The following is a 12,350-nucleotide window of genomic DNA, read 5'->3' on the forward strand; positions in this document are numbered from 1 at the left end:
TCCCTGATAACCTGGAGGGGTATTTGTTTCAGATATTTATAATTTAAACCTAACGTGACATATATACAAATAATGGTATCCATCTTCAACTACCGAAGCGTAGTAGGGCCACGGTGAAATTCTTTTTTGTCTAAGTATCTCCTACGTAGGACTTAGTATCTCCTACGTAGGACTCCTCGTACTATCTCCTACGTAGGACTTAGTTATTCTAGTCCATACTAAGTCCTACGTAGGAGAGATAGTAAGTCCTACGTAGGAGATAATAAGTCCTACGTAGGAGATACTAAGTCCTACGTAGGAGATTATAAGTCCTACGTAGAAGATACTAAGTCCTACGTAGGAGATACTAAGTCCTACGTAGGAGATACTAAGTTCTACGTAGGAGATACTAAGTCCTACGTAGGAGATACTAAGTCCTACGTGGGAGATAGTAAGTCCTACGTAGGAGATAGTTATTCAAGGCCATACTAAGTCCTACGTAGAAGATACTAAGTCCTACGTAGGAGATTTCACCGTGGCCCTACTACGCTTCCGTAATCAACAGCATTGTGATTACAGAGGTTACCTATTCTTAGATGACGGTTCCAGCTTCCATGTGATCAGTATTATTATTAGAAGTACAGATATTCTCAACGAAGTAATTCTTGTTTGTATGGATTTAATATGAACTGGCTAAGATTTCATTGCGATTTTTTTTTTATAAATGTATACATGTTCAACGATGCACTAATGTTGACTGGGTATTACATTCTTCTATTCTCAATTTCAACTCCGACATAAAGAGGGCCACACATGAGTCACATATTCTTTACAAGTGAAACATTAGTTGCCGCAATGTTACTTACGTGCTGGGAAGCGGAAAAATTAACATGATGGCATATCACGCTTTTCACATATCCTTGACTGTATTGAGCGAAAATACGTAGGGAGGTTTGCAGGTAGGTAGGTGTGTATGTAGGTAGGTGTGTAGGTAGGTAGGTTTGTAGGTAGGTAGGTGGGTGTACGTAGGTGGGAGTATGTAGGTAGGTGGGAGTATGTAGGTAGGTGTGTATGTAGGTAGGTGTGTATGTAGGTAGGTGGGAGTATGTAGGTAGGTGGGAGTATGTAGGTAGGTGGGAGTATGTAGGTAGGTGTGTATGTAGGTAGGTGGGGGTATGTAGGTAGGTGTGTATGTAGGTAGGTGGGAGTATGTAGGTAGGTGGGAGTATGTAGGTAGGTGTGTATGTAGGTAGGTGGGAGTATGTAGGTAGGTGGGTGTATATAGATAGGTGGGCGTATGTATGTAGGTAGGTGTGTATATAGGTAGGTGGGAGTACGTAGGTAGCTGTGTATGTAGGTACGTAGGTGTATGTAGATAGGTGGGAGTATGTAGGTAGGTGGGAGTACGTAGGTAGTTGTGTATGTAGGTACGTAGGTGTATGTAGATAGGTGGGAGTATGTAGGTAGGTGGGAGTACGTAGATAGGTGTGTGTATGAAGGTAGGTTGGAGTACGTAGGTAGGTGTGTGTATGGAGGTAGGTGTGTGTATGAAGGTAGGTGGGAGTATGTAGGTAGGTGGGAGTACGTAGGTAGGTGTGTGTATGAAGGTAGGTTGGAGTACGTAGGTAGGTGTGTATGTAGGTAGGTGGGTGTATGTAGGTAGGTGTGTATGTAGGTAGGTGGGAGTATGTAGGTAGGTGTGTATGTAGGTAGGTAGGTGTATGTAGGTAGGTGTGTATGTAGGTAGGTGGGAGTATGTAGGTAGGTGGGAGTATGTAGGTAGGTGTGTATGTAGGTAGGTGGGAGTATGTAGGTAGGTGGGAGTATGTAGGTAGGTGGGAGTATGTAGGTAGCAGGGAGTATGTAGGTAGGTGGGAGTATGTAGGTAGGTGTGTATGTAGGTAGGTTGGTATGTAAGTAGGTGGGAGTATGTAGGTAGGTGGGAGTATGTAGGTAGCAGGGAGTATGTAGGTAGGTGGGAGTATGTAGGTAGGTGTGTATGTAGGTAGGTGTGTATGTAAGTAGGTGGGAGTATGTAGGTAGGTGGGAGTATGTAGGTAGGTGTGTATGTAGGTAGGTTGGTATGTAGGTAGGTGTGTACGTAGGTAGGTGGGAGTATGTAGGTAGGTGGGTGTATGTAGGTAGGTGTGTATGTAGGTAGGTGGGTGTATGTAGGTAGGTGGGAGTATGTAGGTAGGTGGGAGTATGTAGGTAGGTGTGTATGTAGGTAGGTGTGTATGTAGGTAGGTGGGAGTATGTAGGTAGGTGTGTATATAGGTAGGTGGGTGCATGTAGGTAGGTTGGTATGTAGGTAGGTGTGTACGTAGGTAGGTGGGAGTATGTAGGTAGGTGGGAGTATGTAGGTAGGTGAGTATGTAGGTAGGTGGGAGTATATAGGTAGGTGGGAGTATGTAGGTAGGTGGGAGTATGTAGGTAGGTGTGTATGTAGGTAGGTGGGAGTATGTAGGTAGGTGGGAGTATGTAGGTAGGTGTGTATGTAGGTAGGTGGGAGTATGTAGGTAGGTGGGTGTATGTAGGTAGGTGTGTATGTTGGTAGGTAGGTGTATGTAGGTAGGTAGGTGTATGTAGGTAGGTAGGTGGGAGTATGTAGGTAGGTGGGAGTATGTAGGTAGGTGTGTATGTAGATAGGTGGGAGTATGTAGGTAGGTGGGTGTTTGTAGGTAGGTGGGAGTATGTAGGTAGGTGGGAGTATGTAGGTAGGTGGGAGTATGTAGGTAGGTGTGTATGTAGGTAGGTGGGTGTATGTAGGTAGGTGGGTGTATGTAGGTAGGTGGGTGTATGTAGGTCGGTGGGAGTATGTAGGTAGGTGAGTATGTAGGTAGGTGGGTGTATGTAGGTAGGTGGGTGTATGTAGGTAGGTGGGAGTATGTAGGTAGGTGGGAGTATGTAGGTAGGTGTGTATGTAGGTAGGTGGGTGTATGTAGGTAGGTGGGTGTATGTAGGTAGGTGGGTGTATGTAGGTCGGTGGGAGTATGTAGGTAGGTGAGTATGTAGGTAGGTGGGTGTATGTAGGTAGGTGGGTGTATGTAGGTAGGTGGGTGTATGTAGGTAGGTGGGTGTATGTAAGTAGGTGGGAGTATGTAGGTAGGTGTATGTAGGTAGGTGGGTGTATGTAGGTAGGTAGGTGTATGTAGGTATATAGGTGTATGTAGGTAGGTGGGTGTATGTAGGTAGGTGTGTATGTTGGTAGGTAGGTGTATCTAGGTAGGTAGGTGGGAGTATGTAGGTAGGTGTGTATGTAGGTAGGTGGGAGTATGTAGGTAGGTGGGTGTATGTAGGTAGGTGTGTATGTTGGTAGGTAGGTGTATGTAGGTAGGTAGGTGTATGTAGGTAGGTAGGTGGGAGTATGTAGGTAGGTGTGTATGTAGGTAGGTGGGAGTATGTAGGTAGGTGGGTGTATGTAGGTAGGTGTGTATGTTGGTAGGTAGGTGTATGTAGGTAGGTAGGTGTATGTAGGTAGGTAGGTGGGAGTATGTAGGTAGGTGGGAGTATGTAGGTAGGTGTGTATGTAGATAGGTGGGAGTATGTAGGTAGGTGGGTGTTTGTAGGTAGGTGGGAGTATGTAGGTAGGTGGGAGTATGTAGGTAGGTGGGAGTATGTAGGTAGGTGTGTATGTAGGTAGGTGGGTGTATGTAGGTAGGTGGGTGTATGTAGGTAGGTGGGTGTATGTAGGTCGGTGGGAGTATGTAGGTAGGTGAGTATGTAGGTAGGTGGGTGTATGTAGGTAGGTGGGTGTATGTAGGTAGGTGGGAGTATGTAGGTAGGTGGGAGTATGTAGGTAGGTGGGTGTATGTAGGTAGGTGGGTGTATGTAGGTAGGTGGGTGTATGTAGGTCGGTGGGAGTATGTAGGTAGGTGAGTATGTAGGTAGGTGGGTGTATGTAGGTAGGTGGGTGTATGTAGGTAGGTGGGTGTATGTAGGTAGGTGGGTGTATGTAAGTAGGTGGGAGTATGTAGGTAGGTGTATGTAGGTAGGTGGGTGTATGTAGGTAGGTAGGTGTATGTAGGTATATAGGTGTATGTAGGTAGGTGGGTGTATGTAGGTAGGTGTGTATGTTGGTAGGTAGGTGTATCTAGGTAGGTAGGTGGGAGTATGTAGGTAGGTGTGTATGTAGGTAGGTGGGAGTATGTAGGTAGGTGGGTGTATGTAGGTAGGTGTGTATGTTGGTAGGTAGGTGTATGTAGGTAGGTAGGTGTATGTAGGTAGGTAGGTGGGAGTATGTAGGTAGGTGGGAGTATGTAGGTAGGTGTGTATGTAGATAGGTGGGAGTATGTAGGTAGGTGGGTGTTTGTAGGTAGGTGGGAGTATGTAGGTAGGTGGGAGTATGTAGGTAGGTGGGAGTATGTAGGTAGGTGTGTATGTAGGTAGGTGGGTGTATGTAGGTAGGTGGGAGTATGTAGGTAGGTGGGAGTATGTAGGTAGGTGTGTATGTAGTTAGGTGGGAGTATGTAGGTAGGTGTGTGTATGTAGGTAGGTGTGTATGTTGGTAGGTAGGTGTATGTAGGTAGGTAGGTGTATGTAGGTAGGTAGGTGGGAGTATGTAGGTAGGTGGGAGTATGTAGGTAGGTGTGTATGTAGGTAGGTGGGTGTATGTAGGTAGGTGGGTGTATGTAGGTAGGTGGGAGTATGTAGGTAGGTGGGAGTATGTAGGTAGGTGGGTGTATGTAGGTAGGTGGGTGTATGTAGGTAGGTGGGTGTTTGTAGGTAGGTGGGTGTATGTAGGTAGGTGGGTGTATGTAGGTAGGTGGGAGTATGTAGGTAGGTGGGAGTATGTAGGTAGGTGGGTGTATGTAGGTAGGTGGGTGTATGTAGGTAGGTGGGTGTTTGTAGGTAGGTGGGTGTATGTAGGTAGGTGGGTGTATGTAGGTAGGTGGGAGTATGTAGGTAGGTGGGTGTATGTAGGTAGGTGGGTGTATGTAGGTAGGTGGGTGTTTGTAGGTAGGTGGGTGTATGTAGGTAGGTGGGTGTATGTAGGTAGGTGGGAGTATGTAGGTAGGTGGGAGTATGTAGGTAGGTGGGAGTATGTAGGTAGGTGGGTGTATGTAGGTAGGTGGGAGTATGTAGGTAGGTGGGAGTATGTAGGTAGGTGGGAGTATGTAGGTAGGTGGGTGTATGTAGGTAGGTGGGAGTATGTAGGTAGGTGGGAGTATGTAGGTAGGTGGGAGTATGTAGGTAGGTGGGAGTATGTAGGTAGGTGGGAGTATGTAGGTAGGTGGGTGTATGTAGGTAGGTGGGTGTATGTAGGTAGGTGGGTGTATGTAGGTAGGTGGGTGTATGTAGGTAGGTGGGTGTATGTAGGTAGGTGGGGGTATGTAGGTAGGTGGGAGTATGTAGGTAGGTGGGTGTATGTAGGTAGGTGGGAGTATGTAGATAGGTGGGAGTATATAGATAGGTGGGAGTATGTAGGTAGGTGTGTATGTATGTAGGTAGGTGTGTATGTATGTAGGTAGGTTGGAGTATGTAGGTAGGTGTATGTATGTAGGTAGGTAGGAGTATGTAGGTAGGTGGGAGTATGTAGGTAGGTGGGTGTATGTAGGTAGGTGGGAGTATGTAGGTAGGTGGGAGTATATAGGTAGGTGGGTGTATGTAGGTAGGTTGGCGTATGTAGGTAGGTGTGTATGTATGTAGGTAGGTGTGTATGTATGTAGGTAGGTTGGAGTATGTAGGTAGGTGTATGTATGTAGGTAGGTGGGAGTATATAGGTAGGTGGGTGTTTGTAGGTAGGTTGGAGTATGTAGGTAGGTGTGTATGTATGTAGGTAGGTGTGTATGTATGTAGGTAGGTTGGAGTATGTAGGTAGGTGTATGTATGTAGGTAGGTGGGAGTATATAGGTAGGTGGGTGTTTGTAGGTAGGTTGGAGTATGTAGGTAGGTGTGTATGTATGTAGGTAGGTGTGTATGTATGTAGGTAGGTTGGAGTATGTAGGTAGGTGTATGTATGTAGGTAGGTGGGAGTATATAGGTAGGTGGGTGTTTGTAGGTAGGTGGGAGTATATAGGTAGGTGGGTGTTTGTAGGTAGGTGGGAGTATGTAGGTAGGTGGGAGTATGTAGGTAGGTTGGAGTATGTAGGTAGGTTGGAGTATGTAGGTAGGTTGGAGTATGTAGGTAGGTGGGTGTTTGTAGGTAGGTGGGAGTATGTAGGTAGGTTGGAGTATGTAGGTAGGTGGGAGTATGTAGGTAGGTGGGAGTATATAGGTAGGTGGGTGTTTGTAGGTAGGTGGGAGTATGTAGGTAGGTAGGAGTATGTAGGTAGGTGGGTGTTTGTAGGTAGGTGGGAGTATGTAGGTAGGTAGGAGTATGTAGGTAGGTAGGAGTATGTAGGTAGGTAGGAGTATGTAGGTAGGTAGGAGTATGTAGGTAGGTGGGAGTATGTAGGTAGGTGTGTATGTAGGTAGGTGGGAGTATATAGGTAGGTGGGAGTATATAGGTAGGTGGGAGTATATAGGTAGGTGGGTGTTTGTAGGTATGTGGGAGTATGTAGGTAGGTAGGTGTATATAGGTAGGTAGGTGTATGTTGTTGTTGTTTAATGCTGCACTCAGCAATAATCCAACTATGTAACGGCTGTCTGTAAATAATCGAGTCTAAACTAGACAATCCAGTGATTGACATCATGAGCATCGATTCACGCAATTGGAATATGATGACATGCATCAACCAAGTCAGAAGACCTGACCACCCGATCCCGTTAGTCGTGTCTTACGACAAGCACAGTTGCCTTTTACGGCAGGCATGGGTTGCTGAAGACCTATTCTACCCCGGATCTTTTCGGGCCTGTAGTATCGCTAGGTCGATCGCTTATGTAGGGAGAGATGTATGAAGGCAGGTTGTGTGTAGCTTGGGATGCACGTTAATTGGCTGTGTACATAGGCAGGGTGTGTTATAGGTAAGAGAGATAGTTCCGACCTGAATCCACAACATACGCTGAATAGGTCTTTTCTCATTATTTACTGAAGCTTGACCTTTTATTTTCAAAAGTGTCATTGTACATATTCTTCCAAATGCACAAATGATGTACATTCTATAATACTCATATCAAGTCACATGTAACCATTGTGAACCTTCTGACCGAGCCACACGACACTGCCTATCAGAATACAATATCATAAACCCTCATCCATCACAACAAAGGGACCCCTGTGTATGTTTTGAGAGTCCCTCGTTTGAAGGTAGGATACTTGCGTGCAAGCCCCTCGTATTGACCTGACACTGATGGCACCCTAGGGAGCGAACGAATGGGGTACAATGGCAAGAGACACAAAGACAACATCAGAGTGGGCTTCGCTTTGCTTGGTGTATAATAAGACACTACCTTTCCCTCACATTGTCCCTGTAATAATGGAGGTTTCTTTCAGCCTCATAGCAATGACGGTCAGTAATTATTTTTGCTTCCTTTCCGTTATGGAGGTACATTTACATTGACAGTGTTGTCGCAAATATCGAACAATATTTTTTTAATACTCAAAATGAAACCATTAATCGAAATCATTAAGTCATTTGTTTAGTCTCGCAAGGTCAGCAAGAAACATCGCAGTCAGTGAACGATGAACTGTCGGGCAAATAACGAATACACCCATGTTTGATGGTGGCTAAAAATGAATTAAACAAGAAAGGGGTATTCGATGGTGATGCATTGGATACGGATTGTTGTGTTTTACATACTGGCAGTTTTGCCCGGCAGTTAATATGAATGAATGAATATGTTTGGTTTTACGAGGCTTTTAGCAATATTCCAGCAATATCACGGCGGCAGTTTATATGAATACCCACGATCCTCTTTTAACCTTGTGTTTTTTGTTGTTGTTGTTTTTTGTTGTTGTTTTTTGTTGTTGTTTATTTCGGGGGATGGGGCGGTCGGGTAGCCTAGTGGTTAAAGCGTTCGCTCGTCACGCCGAAAACCCTGGTTCGATTCGCGACATGGGTACAATGTGTGAAGCCCAATTCTGGTGTGCCCAGCCGTGATATTGCTGGAAAATTGCTAAATGCGGCGTACAACCTCATTTAGTCAGTCTTTGTGTGTGTGAGTGTGTCTGTGTGTGTATGTGTGTTTGTGTGTGTGTGTGTGGGGGGGGGGGGGGGGGGGGGGGGGTGAGGGGGGGGGGGGGGGTTGTGTGTGTGTGTGTGTGTGTGTGTGTAGTTGTGTGTGTAGTTGTGTGTGTAGTTGTGTGTGTGTAGTTGTGTGTGTCTCTGTGTGTGCGAAAAGAAGACATAAGCATCTGTTTATAGTGTGTTGCTTGTATAACTTGTATAACTATAACCTGTGTAACTTCAAGTCCTAGTATTGACTGACCGGATCTGCTGTATTGCCATTATTCAAGAAGCCAGATATTTTCACGACCCGATATGTACTCCACTTACTTTGTTGGATGATGCCATAACGCGAATATGTCTGACCGGTGACATGTAGCTCTCACGAGCTCTTATTCTTAATAAGCAAGATATCTGCAGAAATATGTCAACCCAGGTGTTTGCGTCATACGGAGCCTTCTCAGTGGTTGTTTGAGCAGAGTTACAGCATACGAAGCCTCTGTGAAGCTTTCTAAGAGACCGCCTCCGTGGTCTAATAGTAGAGCGTCCGCCCGGAGAGCGGAAGGTCCGGGGTCCGATATCCGACCGCGTCATACCAAAAGATGTTGAAAGATGGTACTTGTTGTTACCCTGTCTGGCGCTCGGCATTAAGGGGCCAAAACAAGGACTGGTCGGCTCGGAGTCAGTATACTGTGTCTGAGTGGGGTATTCATGTTAAACTGCGGCATGGTATCTCAGTGAGCTTGCACTATAAATCGGCATCAGTTGGGACAAGTACAAGCAGCCACACACACACACACACACGTGCATGCACGTCGCTATATAAGTGCAATATTCTTGGACGCGACGTTAAACCCCATGTCACCTCACCTCACCTTTCTAAGAGATTTATGGTCGAATAATTGTCGATTGTATTGCACCATATACCCCGTGCTTACCAGGTGACTCTGAACACTTTTGCGTGTGGTTGTGATGGATGCCACACGATATGATCACTAACATCTGGTATCATCACTAAGAGCTTCGACAACCGAGACAAGTCTTTTAGTGGTATTAAAATGGTATTTGATGTTTCTATTTGACCCATGCCTGGCAACGACACGTGACTAAGGAGAAGCGCTGGATGAAACAGCAACAGGTGATGGTCCTCAAGAGGAATACAAAGGACAGCTGCAGTTTGGTCAACATGACTCACTGAACTTGTGATCGCCTCCGACAAGTCCGTAAAGATAATACAACCCACTTAGTATTTTGCCCTGGTCAAGAACATACAATGAAATACATTTACGGCTTGTTATGACCGTCTCCGTGGTCTAGTGGCAGAGCATCAGCCCGGAGAGCGGAAGGTCCGGGGTTCGATCCCCGTCCTCGTCATACCAAAAGACGTTCAAAGGTGGTACTTGTTGTTACCCTGCCTTGCGCTCGGCATTTAGGGGCTAAAACAAGAGCTGGTCGACTCGGAGTCAGTATACTGTGTCTGAGGGGGGTATTCATGTTAAACTGCGGCATGTTAACTCATTGGCTAACACTATAAATCGGTATTAGTTGGGACTAGTACAAGCAGCCACACACACACACGGGCATGCACGTCGCTATGTACGTGGATGTATCCTTGAACGCGACGTCAAACCCCATTTCACCTCACTGAACTGAACTTAATGACTGTCCACGCGTGGCCTTCGTCTTCCCAGTCATGTTACCTCGGATGAAACAGCTGAGTGTGGAGGCTCTGGTGCGTGAAATCAGTGACAATTCACGGAAACTCTGGAAAAGTGACCCATTCCGATTCTCTAAAGTACGAGCGTTAAGAAATATTGCAACTCGTTAGCGACACCCGAGATGCTATCAGACAGAACATCCCTTCAACCATCGACACCTGGTTGCAGGGAGCTGAAGCCTGACATCTAGTCTCCGATATGAACATTTTTTAAAGACAAAGACAGTTTTTTAATTTACAGTCATAAAAATATAATGAAATGGAGCCCAGAGAATCTCTTAATTTTCAGATATTGCAGTACTCTAGACTTGCCAAATATTACAGACTTGCATGGGTTGTGTTTGATATAGCTGTTTCAGACTAAGGGAGCGGATAACAACCTCTCTATACATTCACAGGCGGTCCACCCCACCGCCAATAAGCAAAACCCGGGTTCGATTAAATGCACATTTTTAAAACGCAGAGCAAGTCTCCAACTCACTACCCTGCATACGGGCTCTAACAGAGAACAATCACAGATACCCAGTCAACAGGGAGCCGAAAACAATATTTTTGGGGAGATACATTCAATAAAATCCAGGTTTTACACACACAAAATGATAAGATAAGATAAGAAAGTATTTTTCACACCAAAAACCTTGTCTTGAGCAGGGACCAAAACAATATTCTGTCTCAGACAAAAGTCGAAAATAGAATATTTAATTTTGATGGTCGGTCACTTGGTAATTAACAAGTGTGCACCGTTAGTTTTATGTTTGCTGTTTCATGCCGCTCTCAGCAATATTGCAGGTTAATTTTACATGATTGTAAATAATCGAATCTGGACCAGATAATCCAGTGATTGATATTGTGAGCAACGATCCACGACGTCCGGGGACGATGACTTTCAATCCGTCAAGTCACCGAATCTGACCTTCTGATCTAGTATGACAAGCAGAGGTCGCCCGGCACATCTTCTAGCAGTGAGTGAGTGAGTTGGGTTTAACGCCGCTTTTAACAATATTCCAGTTATATCGCGGCGTGTCAGCTTAATGTGGGAGGAAAGCCCGAAGTGATGCAGGTCTAAGACGTTTACCACTTCGGTGAAACCCACGAGCACGGGTATGGTGCTGACAAACCTAGAAACATAATCGGGGCGAACCGGGATTCGAACCCACAATCATAGGTTTCTGGAGGGCCCAAGGGACGCAACTCTGCACAGCGATTCTGGGCCACCCGTGCCCCCACACCTTCCAACAATTCTTTAAGTATGAGCGACGACATGCGTTGGCTGTAACCTATATATAACAAAGCATATATCATTCATTTTTGCGCTTGTATATCATAGACTTCGAGACCTCTGCACCAGAAGGCCATATGTAAACTTTATCTAAACTACCGTCGCAAAAAAACTACCGTATTCGACGTAATAAGCGGTTAAAGCGTTCGCTCGTCACGCCGAAGACCCTGTTCGATTCCCGACATGGGTACAATGTGTGAAGCCCATTTCTGGTGTCCCCCGCCGTGATATTGCTGGAATATTGCTAAAAGCGGCGTAAAACCAAACTCACTCACTCACTCACTTATTGGGGATTTCTCGACAGTGAGGTACCCCCGGGGCTAGCAAGTATATATACTCCGGCCACCAATTTACTGCATGTTCACTTATCCGCTTGATAAGATAGTTTGCGATCGTGCGCCGAGAAGATGGATCAAGAAGCTTGACCAAGTGATGTCCACAGACGTTCAATAATAATTGATGAAAATACTGATATAATAAGTTCGGCATGTCATTGTGACAGGCTGAGACACGTAAAGCTGGATCATTCTGACCATGCTTATGCAAATGATGCTTTGGGGTTGTCGGGTAGCCCAGTGGTTAAAGTGTTCGCTCGTCTCGTCAAAGACCCGTGTTCGAATCTCCACATCGGTACATTGTGTGAAGCTCATTTCTGGTCTCTCTCGCCGTGATATTGCTGGAATATTGTTAAAAGTGGAGTAAAACAATACTCACTCACTCACTCCCTCACTCACTCAGTTAACTTTTATATAAATATTGAAGCAAAATGACCAATTTTAGCACGATGACAAACACTCTTCAAAAATAAAACGCACAGGTAGATTTGTACTAAATTTATTGTACCAAATAAAGTCGATATATTTCATTTAATATCATAGATACAAATATGAAATTTTGGACCTCGATAGTCACATGTTGTCGTTGTACAAAGGCATTGAAAACTGTTCATTCTTATGTCACATAAAAGCGTTCGCTCGTCACGCAGAAGACCCGGGTTCGATTCCCGACACGGGTACAATGTGTGAAGCCCATTTCTGGTGTCCCCCGCCGTGATATTGCTGGAATATTGCTATAAGCGGCGTAAAACCATACTCACTCACTCACTCGCTCACTCACTCACTCATGTCAAATAAGGCCAAAGGTTGTGCTGAACTGGCTTATGCTTGTCTTTGTATAGCCACTGCAACGAGTTACGAATGCCATAACTTGCACGTGCATTTTGAATTTCTGTTTTCCTCCATGACATTTTTGAACAAGTGTAAAAACAATGCCGTTTAAGACATTGCAAATCGACAATGGCTGCGTTTTGACGCATCGTTTGTCAAAT

General features: G+C 45.2%; 1 protein-coding gene across 1 annotated transcript; it reads right to left on the reverse strand.

Annotated features, from left to right (window-relative positions):
• Positions 1–4,796: 4,796 nt before the first annotated feature.
• LOC139460383 (uncharacterized) lies at positions 4,797–6,018 on the reverse strand (the record flags this gene model as incomplete). Its single annotated transcript, XM_071241876.1, has 2 exons — positions 4,797–4,847; positions 5,965–6,018. Coding segments are annotated over 2 exons (105 nt in total), but the record flags the coding sequence as incomplete, so codon positions are not given.
• Positions 6,019–12,350: the final 6,332 nt, after the last annotated feature.

This window comes from Haliotis cracherodii, unplaced genomic scaffold (genome assembly GCF_022045235.1).
Source record: "Haliotis cracherodii isolate W230 unplaced genomic scaffold, xgHalCrac1.p SCAF_14, whole genome shotgun sequence".
NCBI lineage: Eukaryota > Metazoa > Mollusca > Gastropoda > Lepetellida > Haliotidae > Haliotis > Haliotis cracherodii.